The sequence below is a fragment of the Schistocerca cancellata genome, chromosome 3 (assembly GCF_023864275.1).
Source record: "Schistocerca cancellata isolate TAMUIC-IGC-003103 chromosome 3, iqSchCanc2.1, whole genome shotgun sequence".
Taxonomy (NCBI): Eukaryota; Metazoa; Arthropoda; class Insecta; order Orthoptera; family Acrididae; genus Schistocerca; species Schistocerca cancellata.
Window position 1 is genome coordinate 796,288,577 of NC_064628.1, and position 23,853 is coordinate 796,312,429.

The 23,853-nt window shown below is 42.2% G+C and overlaps 1 protein-coding gene across 1 annotated transcript in view; it reads right to left on the minus strand.

The window, feature by feature from the left end:
• Nucleotides 1–14,698: 14,698 nt before the first annotated feature.
• The window catches only part of LOC126176578 (sodium channel protein Nach-like), a 224,949-nt gene continuing 215,794 nt past the window's right edge, over nucleotides 14,699–23,853 (minus strand). Inside the window, exon 9 of the mRNA XM_049923740.1 lies at nucleotides 14,699–14,907. Within this exon, the coding sequence (XP_049779697.1) occupies nucleotides 14,699–14,907 (209 nt within the window). The remainder of the gene's footprint in view (nucleotides 14,908–23,853) is intronic.

Here is a 23,853-nt window from a genome sequence, read left to right on the forward strand (position 1 = left end):
GAAAAAAAACTAGTACACCTGGAAAGACGACGTCGATTTTGACCCTATGACGGCATATTCTATCTGGGGGGGTAGTAGAAGTACTGACGATAGTTTCAAAGTCTTCCACCAACAGATAGCGTAGTGGCATAGCTAGCACAGCGCCATTTGTATCTACCCTTTAATAGGTGATGCTCACAGTCAGAAGGCTCCGTGCGGTATGAACGTGTGAAGCAAGTAGGCAACCACGCCGCAGAGACGCACTTGTGCTTCCTAGAGCCAAGTCAGCGAGTTTGAAAGGCGTCACATTGTGGCCTTCCGAATGGCAGGGTGGTCCTTTTGGAGATTTTCCACACAAGCTGGATGTTCTGCGTCAGTTGTGGCATGATGCTGATGTCAGAGGTTGAAGATTCTCGTACCCGTAGACGAGGTTCTGGACGTCCACGCTGCGCAGACTCCCTCCTCGATCGTTGTGTTATTGGAAGGGCAGCAGTGGCAGATCTTACAGCTACCACAGCACAAATAAGACGGCTTGTGGGCCCAGACATGTCAGCATGAACTGTTGCGAATTGGTTATTAGCAGTGGGACTACGCTCACGCAAAGCTCTGCCCCGTCATCTACTCACGCCACAGCATCGGCGTGCACGACTCGACTGATGTCGTCAAAGGATTACTTAGAGATCGATCGGCACTCCATCGTCTTCAGCGACGAAAGCAGATTCTGGCTGCAGGCAAGTGACCGTCGTTTGCGCGTACCACATGGACCCAGCAAGCACGGTCCCATAGAGAGCAATCGTCCGAGGCACACTGCCCCCCCCCCACCCCCCCACACACACAGGGCTTACGGTTTGGGCTGCGATAACCTACATCTCTTGCTGACCTTTGGTGTTTCTGGAGAGGATGCTAACCAGAGCTCGGTACACGCAGAAGGGGTTGTTAGGCCTGTTCTTTTTCCGTTCTTGAAACAGGAAGGTGATATATTTCTCGTACAGGATAATGCTCGCCCAGACACTGCTCCTGAAACGCAACGTGCTCTGCAAGACGAGAAGCAACTTTTCTGGCCAGCAAGAAATCCAGACTTGTCTCCAATCGAGCATGTATGAGACATGATGGGACGAGAAGTGACTCGTGCTACTCGTCAACCAACAACTCTTGCAGAACTACATGAGCAGGTCAAGCAGCCGCGGCAGAACGTATCCCAGCACAGTATTCGCCAGCTGTACGATCGGCTGAATGCCAGAGTCAGTGCCTGTATTGCCGTCCGTGGAGGCTACACGACGTACTGATACGGATGTTTCAGGATGGGTCGATACCTCATACTCCAGAAACGGTTGTGTTACTGATCTGTAAGTGTAATAATTTCATGTACTTGTAGACTGTTGCAATACTGAATCTTGAGTGAACTGGAAACCTCTAAAAGGGTGTAGTAATTTTTTTCCAACAGTGTATATAAACTGCATAACTTCCTATTTCTACACTACTGGCCATTAAAATTGCTACACCACGAAGATGATGTGCTACAGCTCGAAATTTAACCGACAGGAAGACGATGCTGTGATACGCAAATGATTAGCTTTTCAGAGCATTCACACAAGGTTAGCGCCGGTGACGACACCTACAACGTGCTGGCATGAGGAAAGTTTCCAACAGATTTCTCATACACGAACAGCAGTTGACCGGCGTTGCCTGCTGAAACGTTGTTGTGATGCCTCGTGTAAGGGGGAGAAATGTGTACTATCACGTTTCCGTCTTTGATGAAGGTCGGATTGTAGCATATCGCGATTGCGGTTTATCGTATCGCGACATTGCTGCTCGCAATGGTGAAGATCCAATCACTGTTAGCAAAATACGGAATCTGTGGGTTCAGGAGGGTAATACGGAACGCCGTGCTGGATCCCAACGGCTTCGTATCACTAGCAGTCGAGATGACAGGCATCTTATCCGCATGGCTATAACGGATCGTGCAGCCACGTCTCGATCCCTGAGTCAACAGATGGGGAAGTTTGCAAAACGACAACCATCTGCACAAACAGTTCGACGACGTTTGCAGCAGCATGGACTATCAGCTCGGAGACGATGGCTGCGGTTACCCTTGACGCTGCATCACAGACAGGAGCGCCTGCGATGCTGTACTCAACGACGAACCTGGGTGCACGAATGGCAAAACGTCATTTTTTCGGATGAATCCAGGTTCTGTTTACAGCATCACGATGCTCGCATCCGTGTTTAGCTACATTGCGGTGAACGCGCATTGGAAGCGTGTATTCGTCATCGCCATACTGGCGTATCACCCGGCGTGATGATATGGGGAGCCATTGGTTACACAATACGCCAGTCACTACTCTTGATGAACGTTGGTATTGTGTTGAAGCTGCATGGGCAGCTGTACCTGTACACGCCATCCAAGCTCTGTTTGACTCAATGCCCAGGCGTATCAAGGCCATTATTACAGCCAAAGGTGGTTGTTCTGGGTACTGATTTCTAGGGATCTATGCACCCAAATTGCGTGAAAATGTAATCACATGTCAGTTCTAGTATAATATATTTGTCCAATGAATACCCGTTTCTCATCTGCATTTCTTCTTGGTGTAGCAATTTTAATGGCCAGTAGTGTATTTTCATGTAATAGTACACAGTGACGGTTCCAAGTCCTGATTTTTTAAAAATTGAAAATAGTTTCTCAAATTATTTGTCTGGAGTGTAGTCTTACGTGGAAGTGAAAAGTAGACAATAATTGGTAGAGATAAGAACAGAACAGGAGCGTTTGAAATGTGATAGTACAAAAGAATGCTGAAAATTAGATGGGTAGATCGAATAAATGAAGAAGAGATACCAAATCAAATCGTGGAGAAAAAAGCGGTGTGGCAAAACTTGTTTAAAAGAAGAGATCGTTTCACAGGACACTTCCTGAATCATCAAACAATAGCAAGTTTGATTATAGGATGGAAGTGTGAGGGCAGACGGGGATAAAATTGTAGGGGGAGGCGAAAGTTTCACTATAGTAAATAGGCTGAAGTAGCAAGCTGGCTACTCTTTTTAGAAATTGCAGCTATTATGCAAGAAGAATCATTAAAACCTAATTTTGTGAAACTATGCTTTGTTACAAATAAATTCATGACACAGCAATCAATTCAGTATTGCAAAGGACATTAAATTAGTGGCTTACACTTGCAACAAATTCCTCAACTAATGAATGACAGGCACAGCATGTATAACTGAACATCAATAGATTTAAAATCACTTGTGAGATTCTGTCAAAATTATTGAAACATAATAGTGATCCACTTATAGTCGATCACTGTGCAATGGGGATCGACACTTCTTTCCGTAATTGCAATAATCATATATGAAAAATGAACAATTACTCGTAACACTTTTGAAAATAATTTGAATGATGATTCGGTTCGAAAGATTAGAGATTGCATGATAGTTTCTTGGACATGCACACATACACATTATAGCATCTGCCACAGTAGTTCGTCACTCAACAACCAATGTCAAGACTTAACTTAACGAATGAAATTTCTATTCGGAGAATGGGTATTTATTACTTCATGGAGGTATAAAAATGGAAGCTGTCATGAATAAATGATGGCTTGTATAATTACTGATGTTTTGGTTTTCCTGATTGAAGTGTAAAAGGATCACATTTCATTCATAAGTGGAGTCGTTCAATCGATATTTTCTTTTATACAGATGTATTTCAATTGCGCCGTTTACTTTTACTATAATGGTTTTATTTCTGGTATTTAACTTTAGAAAACACCTCCGCATTGCAACATCACCACACTCCACTGTTGACATTACACATGACTGCAGGTTATGTTCTCTATGCATTCATCAAACCCAAATCCCTCTGTCGCATTGTCACAGTGTGTAGCGTGATTCATCACTCCAACTCAGTCTCTTCCAATCGTTCACTGGTCAGCGGCTTCGCATTTTGGAACACTTCAAGCGTAGCTTAACAATTCCTAGAGGAATGAGTGCATTCCTAAGAGAAGCTCGACCATCGTATCATAATCTTTTTTAGTCACTATGCATAGTAATTTTGGTAGCTGGATTGCTGGTAGCAATTTCTCTCGAGTGATTTCTTCCCTTAATTTCATGGGATATTTTACATGAGATCTGCCAGGTCTTGGTTTAGCTGTTGTTTTTCCTTCAAGTTTCCACTTCACGGTCACTCCACCAACAGTCGACTTCAGCAGCTTTAGGAGGGATGAGATGCCCTGATATATTTACTCAGGTGACTGTGGTATATTGTCAGAGGCTCAGACGGTTCTGCGACAGTGTAGGCTGCAGATTCCTATACTGGCGCCAAATGATGTTTGGGTTTCGTGTTCCGCTGAATAGGTCAGGTGTCCACTATATGCAGGAGGCGGCTACACGGTTAGCAGGGGTCGTGTGGCATGGACTGGGCGGTTTTTTAGGTTAGAGGGTCTCGGGGAAAACACAAGAAGGGCTTCAGTCGTAAAGGATGTAGGCCGAACACAGCAAGAACGTAGATACAGTAACCATTGGTATAACAATTGTAAATTGTCGTAGCTGCGTTGGGAAAATACCAGAGCTCCAAGCGCTAATAGAAAGCACTGATGCTCAAATCGTTATAGGCATTGAAAGCTGGCTAAAGCCGGATACAAGTTCAGCCGAAATTTTTGCGAAGAACCTAATGGTGTTCCGAAAGGATAGGCTAAATACGGTTGGCGGTGGCGTGTTTGTTGCTGTTAGAAGTAGTTTAACTTGTCGCGAAATTGACGTAGATACTTCCTGTGAGTTCGTATGGGTAGACGTCATTCATGGCAGCCGGAATAAAATAATAACTGGATCCTTTTACCGGCCTCCCAATTCAGATGATACAATTGCTGAAAAGTTCAAAGAAAAATTGAGTTTGATTTCAAATACGTACCCGACTCATACGATAATAGTTGGTGGTGACTGAAACTTATATACACAACCATATACAACCGTTCGCTCGACGAAAAATCCGTACCCAAAGATTGGAAAGTAGCGCAGGTCACACAAATATTCAAGAAAGGTAGTAGGAGTAATCCACTAAATTACAGGCCCATACCGTTAACGTCGATATGCAGCAGGATTTTGGAACATATGTTCTGTTCAAACATTATGAATTACCTTGAAGAAAACTGTCTATTGATACACAGTCAACATGGGCTTAGAAAACATCGTTCCTGTGAAACACAACTAGCTCTTTATGCACATGAAGTGTTGAGTGCTATTGACAAAGGATTTCAGATCGATTCAGTATTTCTGGATTTCCGGAAGGCTTTTGAAACTATACCACACAAGCGGCTTGTAGTGAAATTGTGTGATTATGGAATTTCGTCTCAGTTATGTGACTGGATTTGTGATTTCCTGACAGAGACGTCACAGTTCGTAGTAACTGACGGAAAGTCATCGAGTAAAACCGAAGTGATTTATGGTGTTCACCGAGGTAGTGTTATAGGCCCTTTGCTGTCCCTTATCTATATAAGAGATTTGGGAGACAATATGAGCAGCCGTCTTAGGTTGTTTGCAGATGGTGCTGTTGCTTATCGACTAATAAAGTCATCAGAAGATCAAAACAAATTGCAAAACGATTTAGAAAAGATATCTGAATGGTGCGAAAATTGGCAGTTGACCCTAAGCAACGAAAAGTGTGAGGCCATCCACATGAGTGCTAAAAGGATTTCCTTAAACTTCGGTTACACGATAAATAAGTCTAATCTAAAGGCCGTAAATTCAACTAAATACGTAGGTATTACAATTACAAACAACTCAAATTGGAAGGAACACATAGAAAATGTCGTGGAGAAGGCTAACCAAAGATTGCTTTTTATTGGCAGGACACTTAGAAAATGTAACAGATCTACTAAGGAGACTGCATACACTACGCTTGTCCGTCCTCTTTTAGAATACTACTGCGCTGTGTGGGATCCTTACCAGATAGGACTGACGGAGTACACCGGAAAAGTGCAAAGAAGGGCAGCACGTTTTGTATCATCGCGAAGTATGGGAGAGAGTGTCACAGAAATGACACCGGATTTGGGTTAGACATCATTAGAAGGAAGGTGTTTTTCGTTGCGACGGAATCTCCTTACGAAATTCCAATCACCAACTTTCTCCCCCGAATGCGAAAATATTTTGTTGACAGCGACCTACATAGGGAGAAATGACGACCACGATAAAATAAGGGTAATCAGAGCTCGTACGGAAAGATATAGATGTTCGTTCTTCCCGCGCCCTGTACGAGATTGGAATAATAGAGAATTGTGAAGGTGGTTCGATGAACCCTCTGCCAGGCACTTAAATGTGAATTGCAGAGTATCCATGTAGATGTAGAGGTCTACAACACACACACACACACACACACACACACACACGCACACGAATTATTAGTGATTTATAAAATTTGAACGTGGTAAATACGCAACTTTGGTGACAAGTGGTATCCACACAGATGACATGAAATAGAGTCTATCACTGACACTTACAATATTTAGCACTTCATTACAGAGTAATAGTTTGACATCGGAGTTCAGTTCTTTAACTGATAACAAGTTTAGAATAACTGTTCTGTTCACACGCAGCGTGATCTATTTTCCGACTATACTGTCGTCACGAGCGATGATTACAATTGCTCACTGATTGCATAGAGAGTAAGCGGCGTTGTGTTCGGACGCTGAGAACTTTCTGGCTGCGGCGGCGTAAGGAAACACTTGGAGGCGTGTCTGCGCCGACTTCTCCGATTCGTTGTTGCATGTGGAAGCGACCGCCTTTACTTGTGGTGCCGTCTTGAGGTAACAACTTTTGCATGAGACCACGTGCTGCAGACGACATCACGGTGACATCCGTTCACTGTTCCAAATTCCAAGTCGCCGTCCTCTTCCCTATTCTCGTGACTTCTAGTGGTCAGTTTCCCTTTACATGGAGGTGTCTGGATACTTCTGATCACCTACTGTGCGTTGCAGTTGTCATGAAGAGTTGAAGCGGCTTGCACATGTTGGCTTGAGGCGTCTTAGGGCAGAATACCAGTCTTAGGACAGAAGTCCTCAATGAGAGCCAAAGTCTTCCTCATCACTGAATGGACCATAGACCTTAATAAGCGATATATATTTGAACCTGATACGTCTACTCACTCTTGCGAGAAAGGGTTCTTAACAGACAGCCAGACAATAGAACGGCCCTGTAGGACTTCCGTTTCTATAGATTTATAGTCCGAACCCTAAAAATACAAATTTGAAGTAGCAATTCCTAGCCAACACGTTTTATATGTTACATGAGTAGAAATACTTCTACCGAACAAAGGAGTTATTGAGGACAAACTTTTTGAGTTGTTTTTATCTTTACCTTTACTATCTGTGAGACACTTTATGTGACTGGCTAAGTGATCACAAATTTTTGTAGCAGCCTCGTGCACCGCTTTTTGTTCTAGTGTAAATCTTAATACGGAATAATGAAGTTCATTTTTTTCTTCTGGCACTGCAATTAATTGATGTTCCTTTTGAGCTGTAGTGGATTACTGGCAACCACCTTCATGCGGGAACAGATATACTAAGAAACTTGCTCTCTCTATCTCTCCATCCGAACAGGCCGGGAAAGGCCCAGTGGTACCGACCGTCCGCTTTGTCGTCCTCAGCCAACAGGTTTCACTGGATACGGTTGTGAAGGGCCACGCAGTCAGCAAATCTCTAAATCGCTCTCTCGGCCATTGTCAGCTTTCGTCGCTGGAGTCACTATTTCTCAAGCAAGAAGCTTCTCAGTTGCTCGGGCTGAGTGCACCCCGCTTGCCAACAGCGCTCGGCAGGCCCGAATCGCCGCCCATCCAAGCGTAAGCCAAGCCCGACGACACTCAATTTCGGTTATCTGGCTGGCTGGCAGGTACCAGAGTTACCACTGTCAAAGGCCACTGGCAAATATACTTTGAAGCTGTAGCGTAACTCTTTAAACACAGAGCTACAACATGATTCAGGGCGAGCACCACATATTACTCTTACAGTGCACTTTTACTCAATAAAAACGTTAATTCTTAAAGAGAAGTTCTGCGAGGAAGTAATTCCATTGAACATTATTGAATGAAAATGTATAAAATATTTAATGTACTGATTTGTCTCTCCTCAGTATTTACGATGATACTAAGTACAAATGTGGCTGAATTGACTTGTTTTAGGAGTTCAAAAATGTATTTTTTCCACTTTAAATTCTCATAAATATAGGCACTTGAAATGTTTGAAATTTTCATCCTACTTATTATTTCCTCACCTCGTATTATATTTATCACTGGTGCAGTACATCTAGATCTACAGAACTGAATATGTTGTGCTTTTTTAGATTCGAGAGTGACTCTGTTTCATAACGCAATGCCTCACTTAAAGGTACATATTGTAATGTTTATGTAAAGTGTGAAGTTTATGTCTAACAAAGAACAGTTATGTCAAGTGGTTTGCTGACTGCATATCTGATTACATGTATCTGTATATTTACCTGACCCTGTTTTGAACAATCTGTCTACTAGCAAGAAAGCAACACCAGTAAACCCACACTAATTAAAACCTGTGTTCGAGGTAGAGGTAAGTACATTCAGATCTACTCGATCTTACTATGGGCCCGTAAATCTGAATAAGTACAAAAGTGATCCCTGTGCAAAAATCCATAAACTGTGTGAAATAAATTTCTTACCTCGTTTTGGTGTCGCCTTGGATAACGTCAGCAGTACTAAACTAGCTACAGTGGCAAAAGCCAATATGCAAGATATTTGACTGAGACTCAGAATTTGTTTCAATAAAAACGACTTGGGATTGGGAGACAGAACATGACTAAGGAGACTGACTGTAATATCTTACTTGAAAATCTTACTATATTGTGAAACTGACTTGCAATTGTTAAGCCATCTCATAAAAATTACATTTAGGCAAACAAGTGATCTTTACAAAAAATACAATAAAAAGTTTGCGGTTATGTACAAAGCTGGTCTCATTCAAATTCGTTCTACAGCAAAAGCACAAAATATATGAATATTTATTACCTTATTGCATATCGATGTAACAATATGTAGAAAGATTCTTCATCAAAATTTCATAATAATATTTCTAGCATTTTCTTAATTAATTTTACTTCAGATCTTATTTCTTCCATAAATCATTAATATACAACACTGAAATTATCACACTGAATATTTAATACTAAGCGACTATCCACTCTGGAACATCACAACAGACACTGCCAGCCTCTGGTGTGCTACTCGTGTTACTACCTGGCAACAACTGCCGACTACTGTGTGACCTGACATAAGCTCTTTGTTACACATACTCTGCCTCAGCGGTAACTGCCTCGCAGCGTTGTTTGACACATATATCTTTGTAATCGATATATCGCTTACTCTCTTGGATAATACGTTAAAATTTACAATTTTCATTATATGTAGTTGTTTCAGTATATTATGGAGAACCCAAACATCTGTTTTTATGATGTAAGAACTGTCTCATACTTCAACAATATTAAAATAAATGTGTAAGAGGAGCTGCATCATATTTACATATAAATATTACTTGTCTTGGGAACTTGGTCTGTGTCAGGGCTGCTTCCTTTATTCCTTCATAACATACTGGAAATAGTTTGCCAGTGTTCATTTAAATGATAGCTTGCAGGAACATTACGTTGCTGTTAACCATCTTCTTCTTTTATTTCCATTTCTTATAATCACATAATTAATACTTTTTCAGAAATACATTGTGAAACATGCTGGAACCATACAAACAACATAACTAGTCTGAGAGCAACATGCATCAAACCCTACAAGCGCTAATCCCAGTCTGACGCGCTTGGCGCAAAAAATTTCTATAGCTTTCACAGTTACATGTTACAAAACCTTTGAGAAGAGGATACAGTGCAAATTAGTATTAACGTGACAGTCTTAACTGCAGTTGTTTTTCGGAGATAATTTGCTTATAGTTTTCTGAAAGTAATTATTTAAGTGAAGATTATAGACCTAACGATCAATAACAAAGGTAGCAAATTTTGACAACATGGAAAATAGAAGCTTCCTGTTATTTCATAAAATCGAATTCACTATCGATATTAAAATAAAAAAAAGTTATAAATGTAGACAAATTTTGTTTACAAGAAAACTGAAGCATAGAAATATTATGTATACCGTACTGTAAATCTGTTTTTAGATAACTTAAGTTGACAATAGACATTACTAATTTTTTCGGTAGAAGATCGATATTACGAAATGGATCCATGTGGATAACCATTTCTTATGCTGCTGCGTGCATATCTGGATTTATTGCAATAACCATGTCACCGGAAAAACGAACTAATTTTGCCTGTTGTAAATACAACTAAACGTTGAACATAATGATATAAAGAATAGTTAAATAATTTACACATCAGGAATGTATGAGTTTCGACATGAATAAATCCGTTTCCACATGATCAGTATACGTACAGGGAAAAGAAAAATTTAAAATGTAGATTTCACAGTACTGTGATGAAGCAAGTCAAATAACTATGAACGCCGATTAGATTTAAAAGTGATGTTCCCAACAATATCGCAGAACTAATGGGCGTGGCATAATTATAAAAACTGTGCATTTTGACACGTTAAAAGTACCGACATGCTTCAACACTAAAAGGATTTACATACTGATATGTTCAGGTAGTTATTTAGATTTAAGGAAATTGTACAGCATTTGCAGTGAACTGTGTGTCCAGGTCAAGCGTGAAGCGGCAAAAGTGATAACCAACGTACCTGTAGAAGCAGCTAGCATGTCTTGTACGGTACATGGGCTGTTTACAACAACAGCTTTACTGACATCTGAATGCAGTTACGAAGTTGCGGAATGCCTTAGCGGAGTTATGGGGTGACGTTCATAAAACTATTTTCAGTTTATTTTTTATTTATTAAAAGAACTCATGGACAGTAAATTCCCAAAGTTTCATCGATGGAATCGCATCCGAAGTTCCCGAAAAACAATTAAATGTGTGACGCGAGCTTCCTGCCACTCCCACTTTGTGAAACAACACTCGAATACTAGCTCAGTGAACGACGATTCCGTCGATTACTTGCAACCAAAATTGCACAGGATGCATATAAAAAAGCTGTGATATGTACTCTTTCGTTTTAAGGATCATCTGTCACTCTGTTTCGTATCACAGAAGCAACAACAAACCAACTGCTTTGTTTATGAAGAAGCACTTCTTGTTTTGCTTTGTACTGCTGACGAACATTTACGCAAGTGTATTGTGGCAAGGCTGTCAGACAGAACTATTCCAGTGTAAGTGACATGAAAAATCCAGTATGGGCTATATATTTCCACATCGTGTCAACAGATGAACATCCCATTCGTCATCTGTGTCACTTTAGCTGCTGTGAATGTCTACAGGCTCAGTGGGATAACAACCCCTATATTCACAAGGAGAGTCTCCTAAATGGTGTCCGGTATGTTGTCAAACGCACTTACGGTTTTCTGTCCGATCCTGAAATTCTAAAAATGTGTGGTCATGGCAGAACTCAGAATACAAAAGAATCTCTAAATTCAGTTGTAAACAGTGCCCTAAAAACACTACAGCTGTCAGAATTGTAACATGTGATGCATTTCTTGTGTGGTAACGTAGGGAGGATGAAGCTATTAGAGAGAACGGGTTTTAAGACTGGAAATTTCATTGAAGACCTCTTGATGAAAATATATTTACAGCGTCTCTCTGTAGCTGAAAAGTTAGTTGAAGACCCAATAATGGAAAAGAGGCAGAATATAACAAACCAGAAGACAAGCCTGGAACGGAAAAAGAATCCCGAGTACAAATGTGGGGCCTCCGGCGAAGAGGTTTGATTTTAAATAGCATTTCGTAAAAATTGTGTCCTTTCAAGTTTATGTATCTTTTTCCAAGAATCTATGAAGCTAGTATTATGAAATTTTGTGCACGTATTTATATAAACCCAATAAACGTGGTCGGAAGAGTAAATTTTGAAACTCTGAGTGTAAGCTGAAATATGGAGCAAAGTGCTTGGAATTTTGCATGCATTTTATATTATAGTTATAGATTTACAAAATTATAAAAATTATCCTTTTGGATATATTCAAAAGACATTACGCGTGAAGCCCACTATATGCAAAGATATTAAACGGAGAAAACTTTGTAGAAATCCCTGAAACAGTTTGTGAGAAAGAGATACATATTTTCTTTTTGAAAGAGTCGGGTGTATAATAATTATGTGTTATTTATGGTTGTCCAAAGCAGAAAAATACGTAAAGACTCATTGTAGGTTAATTAAACATTTTAGAGACTTTAACACAATATTTAGAAGCGGCAGCAGTCAAACAAGAAAAGCCGGCACGTGTATCCACATTGGTCACGTTTCTGCTGAACGTGAGAAGGACGATGACCAGCGGAGTTTGCGCAGCAGCAGTCAGCACTTCAACAGATCAACGACCGAGCAGACGGGCAATGCTTCCAAGGAGAACAACGACAGTTCGCAAATCAGCGGTCAGTGCTCCAGGAACTGTCGGCATACTGAACTCACGTGCGTGACGTATCTAGCGATGTGGAGGACGTAGACTTGGGAATACCCGACCACCTCAGCATAGAGGTGAAACAAGGAAAGTCGGCACGTGCGTCGACGTTGGTCACGTTTAACAACCGAAGAGTCAATCGCCGCCCTAGAAACTTCGCGACGTTGGCAAAAACACCGAACAAATACCTTCGACAAACGGGTGTGAGGTGGTCCTTGGAGAAGGTCCTTCGAGGGGACGAAGAAGACACGAAGAAACGTCGCCTGGACGGGCGGACCGATGGTTAGTCAGCGCACGTCATACTTCGCTACAACGATGTAGCCGTTACGCTGCTCGACAGATGATGTAGGTACCGCGCCAATACGTCAACGCGGAAGGTTACATCCCAGATGTTACCAGAAATAAGTTCGTGTGGTACTTACCCTGGTGACTGGTGAGGACGAAGAACTGTGGTCTCATTAAATGGGTTACCTGTGAACCTAGGGGTTGATGAACTCCACCGGGAGATGCCGAACCTGGGGGTCAATGGTTCGATTCCGGGACGGAGCTCCCCGCGGCACGACGTAGCCGCTTGTTAATAACAGAACGAGGGAATTTACAAGGAGAAGGCTGCGCCGCTGGTGCAGAGAATTACGGGCACGGTACTGAGAGAAGAACACAACACCCAGCATGCCGCTGCAACACGAGTCGTCGCAGCATCAGCTGTCACTGGAATCTGCACGCTACGACACTGCCGCTCCGCAGCCACAAGGTATTGATCGAGTTAAAACACACTGTATCACTCTGTTTGTTTAAATGGTCTTATGTCTCAGTAAATGATTGTTAGTGGAACTACCAATGTTTCACTCAGTGCTCACCCTCTGAACCAAGGAAAGAGTTCACTCCACCGCCCACAAAGTGCCGCTCCCCCCCCTCAACCCCCCCCCCCCCCACGCCTTCCCTGACAAAACAATGACCTTTGCTCTCATCTGTGTAATGATTGTCACTGTTAGGATGGTTCGTCAATGAACCGAAACATTTAATCATTAAAGGAAGTTTGTGACCCTGGCGTAGGATTTTATACCCACACATATTTTAAATCAACGGCTCCCGTATCTCTCCATTGACAATCACAAAGAATAAATATTATGAACAACTTAAATTAGAACGATTACATAGCAATGTTGTGAGGAAGGCAAACCAAAGACTGCGTTTTATTTGCAGAACACTTAGATGATGCAACTGTTCTCCTAAAGAGATTGCCTGCACTACACTTGTCTGTGCTCTTGTGGAGAACCGCTGCGCGGTATGGGATCCATACCTGATAGACGAAGGACGTCGAAAGAGTTCAAAGAAGGGCAGCGTGTTTAGTATTATTATGGTTATAATATGCAAATTCGGGTGACAGTCATTATAACAAAGACATTCTTCGGTTTTGAGAAATTTCAATTGCCAACTTTCTCCCCACAATGCGAAAATGTTTTGGTGATGTCACAGCGAGAAATGACCCTCCCCCCATATCCCCCCTCCCCACCCCTCCACATCGTGTGAAGCAGGGATCTTGCCATTGGTGGGGTGGTTTGCAAGCCTCAGCGATACAGATAACACTGCCGTAGGTGCAATCAGATTGGAGGGATATCTGTTGAGAGGCCAGACGAAAGGATGGTTCCTGAAGAAGGGCAGCAGCCTTTTCAGTTGTTGCACGGCTAATAGTTTGGATGATTGACTGACCTGGCCCTGCAAAGTCAACCAAAACTGCCTTGCTGCGCTGGTGTTGCGAACAGCTGAAAGCAAGGGGAAACTACAGCCGTAACTTTCCCGAGGGCATGCAGACCTACTCTAGAGTAGCATGAAGCCTGAAGACCATAACGACAAGAAATCAGAGCTTGCACGGAGAGACTGCAGTGTTCATTTTTCCAGCGCTGTTCGAGAGTTGAACAGTAGACGCTCAATATCAAGTAATACTAAACCTTGACCCGCTGCAAAAGTAATTTTCATTAATTCCATAAAATATTTAAATACATGTAACCCGAGGGACTTAACAGTAAATTTGTTAATTGCACATAAAGCATTGCACAAAATTTCATTGCTATATCTTCAAAGTTGGGGATTTGGTGCATCTTTCAAATAGTGTTTGTTTTACATATATCTCCCTCTTAAAAAATATTTCAGAGAAATAGCAGTTCTTATATCTTTAGTGAGTGGAGGGGTGCTGTGATCGTGCAGGTATCTTAGTTGCTGGTGCGGGTGGCCAGCAGTGACTTGGAGACATTTCGGCGGCGCCTCAGCGGCAGCAGCGGGGCTTGCTTTTGCTCCTCCTCCTTTGAGCGTCGTTTGAGCATCACGCTGGCGTAGGCGCGCGCCGTGAAGTAGTAGATGATCTCTGCGAAGCTGAGCAGACTGGAGCCCACGAAAAGCCCGGTCGCTCCGCCCATGGACACTGCAACAACAACCAACTGCTAACTGCTTATATTATATTTAGGTAATAATAACAAAAACAAAAAAGTAACTGACTAGATGCGGGTAAGTCTCGCGCACTGAAGGCTTCGTACAAACTTAGTAATGTGTACAGACATGACATCCATTCCGGGAATCGAAAATCTCGACCAGTTTTGCCCGCTGTCGACATTGATACAGGCTCGATATCGGTGCCAGGGATTAACAGATTTTCGAGACTATTTTCATTTCAAATTTGAAGTCGGAAACAAATGACGAAAGAAATACTTTTTGAATGATATAATTACGAATTAACAATTTTCGGGGTTTTTTCTTTGGGTACACACTGAAACCTTCCTTTGTGCCAAATTTCATGATTATAGGCCATTTGGAGTATCCTATAGGTTTCGATGAGTGACTTTGCAAGTATCAAAATATGTGACATAAATGGGCGCACCTTTTGACTGCACCGACTTAGAAGCTTCAATTTATTACACCGCAAAGGCACCATACGCAATAGTACGTTAAGTAAAATTCTGTTTCATACGTCTAGTTATTCCTGAGAAAAACGGGTCTTAACAGAGAGGCGAACAGACTGCGAGTCAGGTAATAACTGACAAAAAATTGTGTGATATAATTATAAATTTACGGTTTTAGGATTTTTTCCTTTGGATTTACTGTGAAACCCTTCTTTCTCCCAAAACTCACGATTTTAGGCCAAGGGGAAATACGACATAGGTTCTGATGACTGAGTTAGCGAATGTTAAAATATGTGACATAAACGACCGTATCTTCAGACTGCATTAACTTAGAAACTTCAACTTTTTACACGACCAAGGCACATAGACCTTAATATGTGACATAAATTTGAACTTGGTATGTTTACTCGTTCCTGCGAAAAGGGTTCTTAACAGTTGGACAGACAGACAGACAGACAGACACGCGGAAGAAAACGAAACGATCTCATAACGCTTCTGTTTTTAGCGACTGAGGCTCGGAATTCTAATTAGTCATCTTAAGAAGACGAAGTAAATGTTCCAGAATTCGAATCAAAAACAACTTCTAACATGTGTAACTTAGAAGTAGATGTCCTCGGTGTAGCGAAGCAGCTTAAAACGCTTAATAAAGACAAGTCTTCCGATACACATTGTATACCAATTAGATTCTTTTCAGACTATGCTGATACATTAACTGTAAGCTTAGTAGTCATTACACAACCGCTTGCTCGACGAAAGATACATCTCTGAACATCCGAATGTTGCACAGGTCAGACCAATACTCAAGAAAAGAAATGGGAGTAATCCGCTGAATTGCAGATTCATATCTCTGACGTCGGTTAACAGTAGGATTTTGGAATGTATACTGCGTTCTAACATTATGAATTGCATCGAAGAAAACGATATATTGACCTTAGCATCGATTCAGAAAGTATGGTGCTTCTAAAGCACAACTAGCTCTCTACCCCCATGAAGTAATAAGCACTTTCGACATGGGATCTCAAATTGATTCCCTGTTACTAGATTCCCAGAAGACTTTCGACACCAATACTCACAAGTGACTTTTAATCAAACTGTGTGCCAACGCAGATTGTCTCAGTTGTGCGACTGGATTCGTGATTTCCTTTCAGGAATGACATCGAGTAAAACAGAAGTGGTGGATAAAACAGAAGAGATGTCTGGCGTATCTGAACGAAATGTTACAGGCCCTCTGATGTTTCTAATCTATACAAACGATTTAGAAGACTATCTGAGCAGACCTTGTGGACTGTTTGCAGATGATGCTGTCGTTTACCGTCTAGTGAAGTCATAAGATGAGCATAACCAAATGCAAAATGATTCAGACATGATATCTGTATGGTTTGAAATGCAGCAGTTCGCTCTAAATAATGAGAAGTGTGAGGTCATCCACATGAGAACTAAAAGGAATGCGTTAAATTTAAAGGGTGCCACTTCAACTAAACGCCTAGGGATTACAATTATGAATAAAACATGTATGGTTAAAAATCCTGCGACAAGATCGCAAATTTTCTTAACTGATTAATGGTTACAGCTCATTGACGAGCCAGCCCGAGATCAATTAAAATCTCGTTCAATGTTTGATAATTATTACACATATTCTTATTCTTAGAGCGAAGTCACCCTAGGGTGACTCTAAGAATACGCCCTGTGTAATGATTGTCACTGTGAGGATGGTTCGTCAATGAACCGAGTCAGTTAATCAATAAAGAAAGTTTGTGACCCTGACATGGGACTTTTTAAATCAACGGCCCCCGTATCTCTTCATTGACAGTCACAAAGAATAAAAATTATGAACAACTTAAATTAGAACGCTCACATAGCAATGTTGTGAGGAAGGCGAACCAAAGATTGCGTTTTATTGGCAGAACACTTACAAGATGCAACTGGCCTACTAAAGAGATTGCCTGCACTACACTTGTACGTCCTCTTGTGGAGAACCGCTGAGCGATATGGGATAGACGAAGGACATCGGAAGAGTTCAAAGAAGGCAGCATGTTTAGTATTACCGCGAAGTAGGGGAGAGAGTGTGAAGGATATAATATGCGAATTGGCTTGACAGTCATTAAAACAAAAGCTTTTTCGTTTTTGAGAAATTTCATTAGCCAACTTTCTCTCCCCAATGAGAAATGTTTTGTTGATGTCAACCTACAAAGCGAAAAATGACCCTCCCGCCCGTATCCCCCCTCCCCACCCCCTCCTCGTCGTGTGAACCAGGGACCTTGCCATTGGTGGGGTCGCTTGCATGCCTCAGCGATACAGACAACACTGCCGTAGGTGCAATCACATTGGAAGGATATCTGTTGAGAGGCCAGACAAAAGTATGGTTCCTGAAGAAGGGCAGCAGCCTTTTCAGTTGTTGCAGGGGGTAATACACTCCTGGAAATTGAAATAAGAACACCGTGAATTCATTGTCCCAGGAAGGGGAAACTTTATTGACACATTCCTGGGGTCAGATACATCACATGATCACACTGACAGAACCACAGGCACATAAACACAGGCAACAGAGCATGCACAATGTCGGCACTAGTACAGTGTATATCCACCTTTCGCAGCAATGCAGGCTGCTATTCTCCCATGGAGACGATCGTAGAGATGCTGGATGTAGTCCTGTGGAACGGCTTGCCATGCCATTTCCACCTGGCGCCTCAGTTGGACCAGCGTTCGTGCTGGACGTGCAGACCGCGTGAGACGACGCTTCATCCAGTCCCAAACATGCTCAATGGGGGACAGATCCGGAGAGCTTGCTGACCAGGGTAGTTGACTTACACCTTCTAGAGCACGCTGGGTGGCACGGGATACACGCGGATGTGCATTGTCCTGTTGGAACAGCAAGTTCCCTTGCCGGTCTAGGAATGGTAGAACGATGGGTTCGATGACGGTTTGGATGTACCGTGCACTATTCAGTGTCCCCTCGACGATCACCAGTGGTGTACGGCCAGTGTAGGAGATCGCTGCCCACACCATGATGCCGGGTGTTGGCCCTGTGTGCCTCGGTCGTATGCAGTCCTGATTGTGGCGCTCACCTGCACGGCGCCAAACACGCATACGACCATCATTGGCACCAAGGCAGAAGCGACTCTCATCGCTGAAGACGACACGTCTCCATTCGTCCCTCCATTCACGCCTGTCGCGACACCACTGGAGGCGGGCTGCACGATGTTGGGGCGTGAGCGGAAGACGGCCTAACGGTGTGCGGGACCGTAGCCCAGCTTCATGGAGACGGTTGCGAATGGTCCTCGCCGATACCCCAGGAGCAACAGTGTCCCTAATTTGCTGGGAAGTGGCGGTGCGGTCCCCTACGGCACTGCGTAGGATCCTACGGTCTTGGCGTGCATCCGTGCGTCGCTGCGGTCCGGTCACAGGTCGACGGGCACGTGCACCTTCCGCCGACCACTGGCGACAACATCGATGTACTGTGGAGACCTCACGCCCCACGTGTTGAGCAATTCGGCGGTACGTCCACCCGGCCTCCCGCATGCCCACTATACGCCCTCGCTCAAAGTCCGTCAACTGCACATACGGTTCACGTCCACGCTGTCGCGGCATGCTACCAGTGTTAAAGACTGCGATGGAGCTCCGTATGCCACGGCAAACTGGCTGACACTGACGGCGGCGGTGCACAAATGCTGCGCAGCTAGCGCCATTCGACGGCCAACACCGCGGTTCCTGGTGTGTCCGCTGTGCCGTGCGTGTGATCATTGCTTGTACAGCCCTCTCGCAGTGTCCGGAGCAAGTATGGTGGGTCTGACACACCGGTGTCAATGTGTTCTTTTTTCCATTTCCAGGAGTGTAGTTTGGATGATTGACTGACCTGGCCCTGCAAAGTCAACCAAAACGACCTTGCTGTGCTGGTGTTGAGAACAGCTGAAAGCAAGGCGAAACTACAGCCGTAATTTTCCCGAGGGCATGCAGCCTTACTGTAGAGTAGCATGAAGCCTGAAGATCACAACGACAACAAAGAGAAATCAGAGGTTGCACGGAGAGACTGCAGTGTTCATTTTTCCAGCGCTGTTCGAGAGTTGGACAGTAGAGAAATAGACTGCAAGTGGTTTAATGAACCCTCTGCCAGGCACTTAAATATGAATTGCAGGAGAGTCATGTAGATGTAGATCCACAAGAGACATGGCACAATACTGTGTAACACCGCATGGTATCCACTGTTCCAAATAGTCCAAAACTTTTCTGAGGGATTTGTATTGGGTGATTTAGCGGAAGAGACAAGTTGTGACAGGGTTCCTTAGTGTTCGTCAAACATATGCATGCAGCCCTGTGAAAACGACTGTTATCACTTTGGAAAAGTAAAAAGCACTTTCACATTGCTTATTGTAGTACACAAGTATAATGACAGATCTCTAACTGTGAATGGAAATTTAAATTTTGCGCTAAAGTATAACTGTATTATTTCTCAAAGTATGTAGGATATCGAGCATACAACACACTGCTGTAAATTAATTTTCTTACAAAATAAAAACATTCAGATGCCTTGCAGATTCACACTACTGATAAAATTTATAGGATAAGCAACGCTTGTTGTCAACCAAAATATGACTATTGTACTACATTCTACAAGCACAGTGGATCATGAAATTAAATATTTTCGTATATAAACTGTCGATAATACTTACTTAAATGCATCTGACTTGCTTATTGACACTACTGAAATAAATTACATGTTAGTAGATGTAGCTCTATCTTTGCACCACACATTAATGCCGTGCATTAAATTCATCAAAATACATGAAAATTGATCCTATAACATTGCAAAATAAGCATTAGCACTACTGCTGATCTAATTTACATCTCAAAGCGCACCTGTCAGTGAGAACTACCAAAGCAAACAATGTTATTCCCACGTGTAAGTTCATTCATAACGCGTCTCTGTATCCGATATAAAAGTCAGACGAACATTCTGGTGACCCGATGCTACTGTATTAACGTCATCTCGCAATTCAAAACGTTGCCATCTTCCGCTTTCATCCAGTAGAAATTACTTGACAGTTCCATGAAATAGCATATGCACAAATGGTAACACACATTTATGTAGGTAAGATATGAGAGTTGCTACGCTTTAAAAGTTACCCAAATATTATAGCGACTCCATGCTAGGGTATAAACCTTATCTTGCAGTATAAATCTTTTGTCATCTTCTGCTGCTGATGGCAATCATTATAGTAACCTTCACCCTAATGTATTAACTTTATCTTGCACTGCAAAAGTTTGTAATCTTCAGCTGATAATGTTAACATATTCTGTCGCACAGTGGCGACTACATGTCACATTGTTGTTGTTGTTGTTGTGGTCTTCAGTCCTGAGGCTGGTTTGATGCAGCTCTCCATGCTACTCTATCCTGTGCAAGCTGCTTCATCTCCCAGTACCTACTGCAACCTACATCCTTCTGAATCTGCTTAGTGTATTCATCTCTTGGTCTCCCTCTACGATTTTTACCCTCCACGCTGCCCTCCAATACTAAATTGGTGATCCCTTGATGCCTTAGAACATGTCCTACCAACCGATCCCTTCTTCTGGTCAAGTTGTGCCACAAACTCCTCTTCTCCCCAATCCTATTCAATACTTCCTCATTAGTTATGTGATCTACCCATCTAATCTTCAACATTCTTCTGTAGCACCACATTTCGAAAGCTTCTATTCTCTTCTTGTCGAAACTATTTATCATCCATGTTTCACTTCCTTACATGGCTACACTCCATACAAATACTTTCAGAAACGACTTCCTGACACTTAAATCAAACTCCTCTTCTCCCCAATCCTATTCAATACTTCCTCATTTCTCTCCTTCAGAAATGCTTTGCTTGCCATTTCCAGTCTACATTTTATATGCTCTCTACTTCGACCATCATCAGTTATTTTGCTCCCCAAATAGCAAAACTCGTTTACTACTTTAAGCGTCTCATTTCCTAATCTAATTCCCTCAGCATCACCCGAATTAATTCGACTACATTCCATTATCCTCGTTTTGCTTTTGTTGATGCTCACATTATATCCTCCTTTCAAGACACTGTCCATTCCGTTCAACTGCTCTTCCAAGTCCTTTGCTGTCTGTGATAGAATTACAATGTCATCGGCGAACCCCAAAGTTTTTATTTCTTCTCCATGGATTTTAATAACTACTCCGAATTTTTAATTTGTTTCCTTTACTACTTGCTCAATATGCAGATTGAATAACATCGGGGAGAGGCTACAACCCTGTCTCACTCCCTTCCCAACCACTTCTTCCCTTTCATGCCCCTCGAGTCTTATAACTGCCATATGGTTTCTGTACAAATTGTAAATAGCCTTTTTCTCCCTGTATTTTACCCCTGCCACCTTTAGAATTTGAAAGAGAGTATTCCAGTCAACATTGTCAAAAGCTTTCTCTACGTCTACAAATGCTAGAAACGGAGGTTTTCCTTTCCTTAATCTTTCTTCTAAGGGAAGTCGTAAGGTCAGTATTGCCTCGCGTGTTCCAATATTTCTACGGAATCCAAACTGATCTTCCCCGAGGTCGGCTTCTACCAGTTTTTCCATTCGTCTGTAAAGAATTCGCGTTAGTATTTTGCAGCTGTGACTTATTAAACTGATAGTTCGGTAATTTTCACATCTGTCAACACCTGCTTTCTTTGGGATTGGAATTATTATATTCTTCTTGAAGTCTGAGGGTATTTCGCCTGTGTCATACATCTTGCTCACCAGATGGTAGAGTTTTGTCATGACTGGCTCTCCCAAGGCAATCAGTAGCTCTAATGGAATGTTGTCTACTCTTGAGGCCTTGTTCCGACTCAGATCTTTCAGTGCTCTGTTAAACTCTTCACGCAGTATCGTATCTCCCATTTCATCTTCATCTACATCCTCTACCATTTCCATAATATTGTCCTCAAGTACATCGCCCTTGTATAGACCCTCTATATACTCCTTCCACCTTTCTTTCCATTCTTTGCTTAGAACTGGGTTTCCATCTGAGCTCTCGATATTCGTACAAGTGGTTCTCTTTTCTCCAAAGGTCTCTTTAATTTTCCTGTAGGCAGTATCTATCTTACCCCTAGTGAGATAAGCCTCTACATCCTTACATTTGTCCTCTAGCCATCCCTGCTTAGCAGTTTTGCACTTCCTGTCGATCTCATTTTTGAGACGTCTGTATTCCTTTTTTCCTGCTTCATTTACTGCATTTTTATATTTTCTCCTTTCGTCAATGAAGTTCAATATTTCTTCTGTCACCCAAGGAGTTCTACTAGCCCTCGTCTTTTTACCTACTTGATTCTCTGCTGCCTTCACTACTTCATCCCTCAGAGCTACCCATTCTTCTTCTACTGTACTTCGTTCCCCCATTATTGTCAATTGTTCCCTTATGCTCTCCCTGAAACTCTGTACAAGCTCTGGTTCTTTCAGTTTATCCAGATCCCATCTCCTTAAATTCCCACATTTTTGCAGTTTCTTCAGTTTTAATCTACATTTCATAACCAATAGGTTGTGGTCACAGTCCACATCTGCCCCTGGAAATGTCTTACAATTTAAAACCTGGTTCCTAAATCTTTGTCTTACCATTATATAATCTATCTGATACCTTCTAGTATCTTCAGGATTCTTCCATGTATACAGCCTTCTTTCATGATTCTTGAACCAAGTGTTCACATTATGAAAATAAAAAAAAGAAAGTTGCTGTCCTTCCAACTACCGACTTTTAAGGTCACCTAAATAGTTTTGGTTATCTTTCAATTATATGAGTGTTCTCATACACTACAATGAAGTCTTTTGCTTTAATTGCGACAGGTATTGTGAGCTTCAAGCATTAATCGATGTTTCTTGAAGGTCCTCTTCAATAGGCACTATGCAATTACCATATGAATTATTGCCTTCCACAGCATCCTCATCATGAAGATATAGAATAAAGGCGACTCATGGTCAATAGGAACGTTCACGTTCGTGGTAAATTCATTGGGGGACCAAGTCATGGAAAAAAACCAACAGAAAATTTTACAGAACCAACTCTGATCTGAGATACACTCTTTACATGCTGCACATAATTGGGCCATCGGTGTACTCGTCGCCTTGAATATTCTGATAAGGAGGCAAAATGGAGACTCGTCGGAGCACAGTAAATAGCTTCTCTCAGCTACTGTCCAGTTTCTATGTTATTTGATCCGCTGAAGACTTCGTACTTTATGTACCGCTGTGAGCTGTAGCATGTTGTGGAGTGCACTTCACATATCCACTACATACCCAGTTCCCATTACCATGTTCACTTCAAGACTTGAAATGGACCTGAATCCAATAACTACAGCAGTTCCTATCGTGTTTGAAACCGACTGTCATTGATAATGTATGACACCTCATCGGGGCTGTCGGTTACAATCTATTTCTGATTACTGCTCTAACTCCGTGTTTGATGGCTATGAGTGGTACACCTAGTATACTTCCTTACAGTCCGCGTCAAT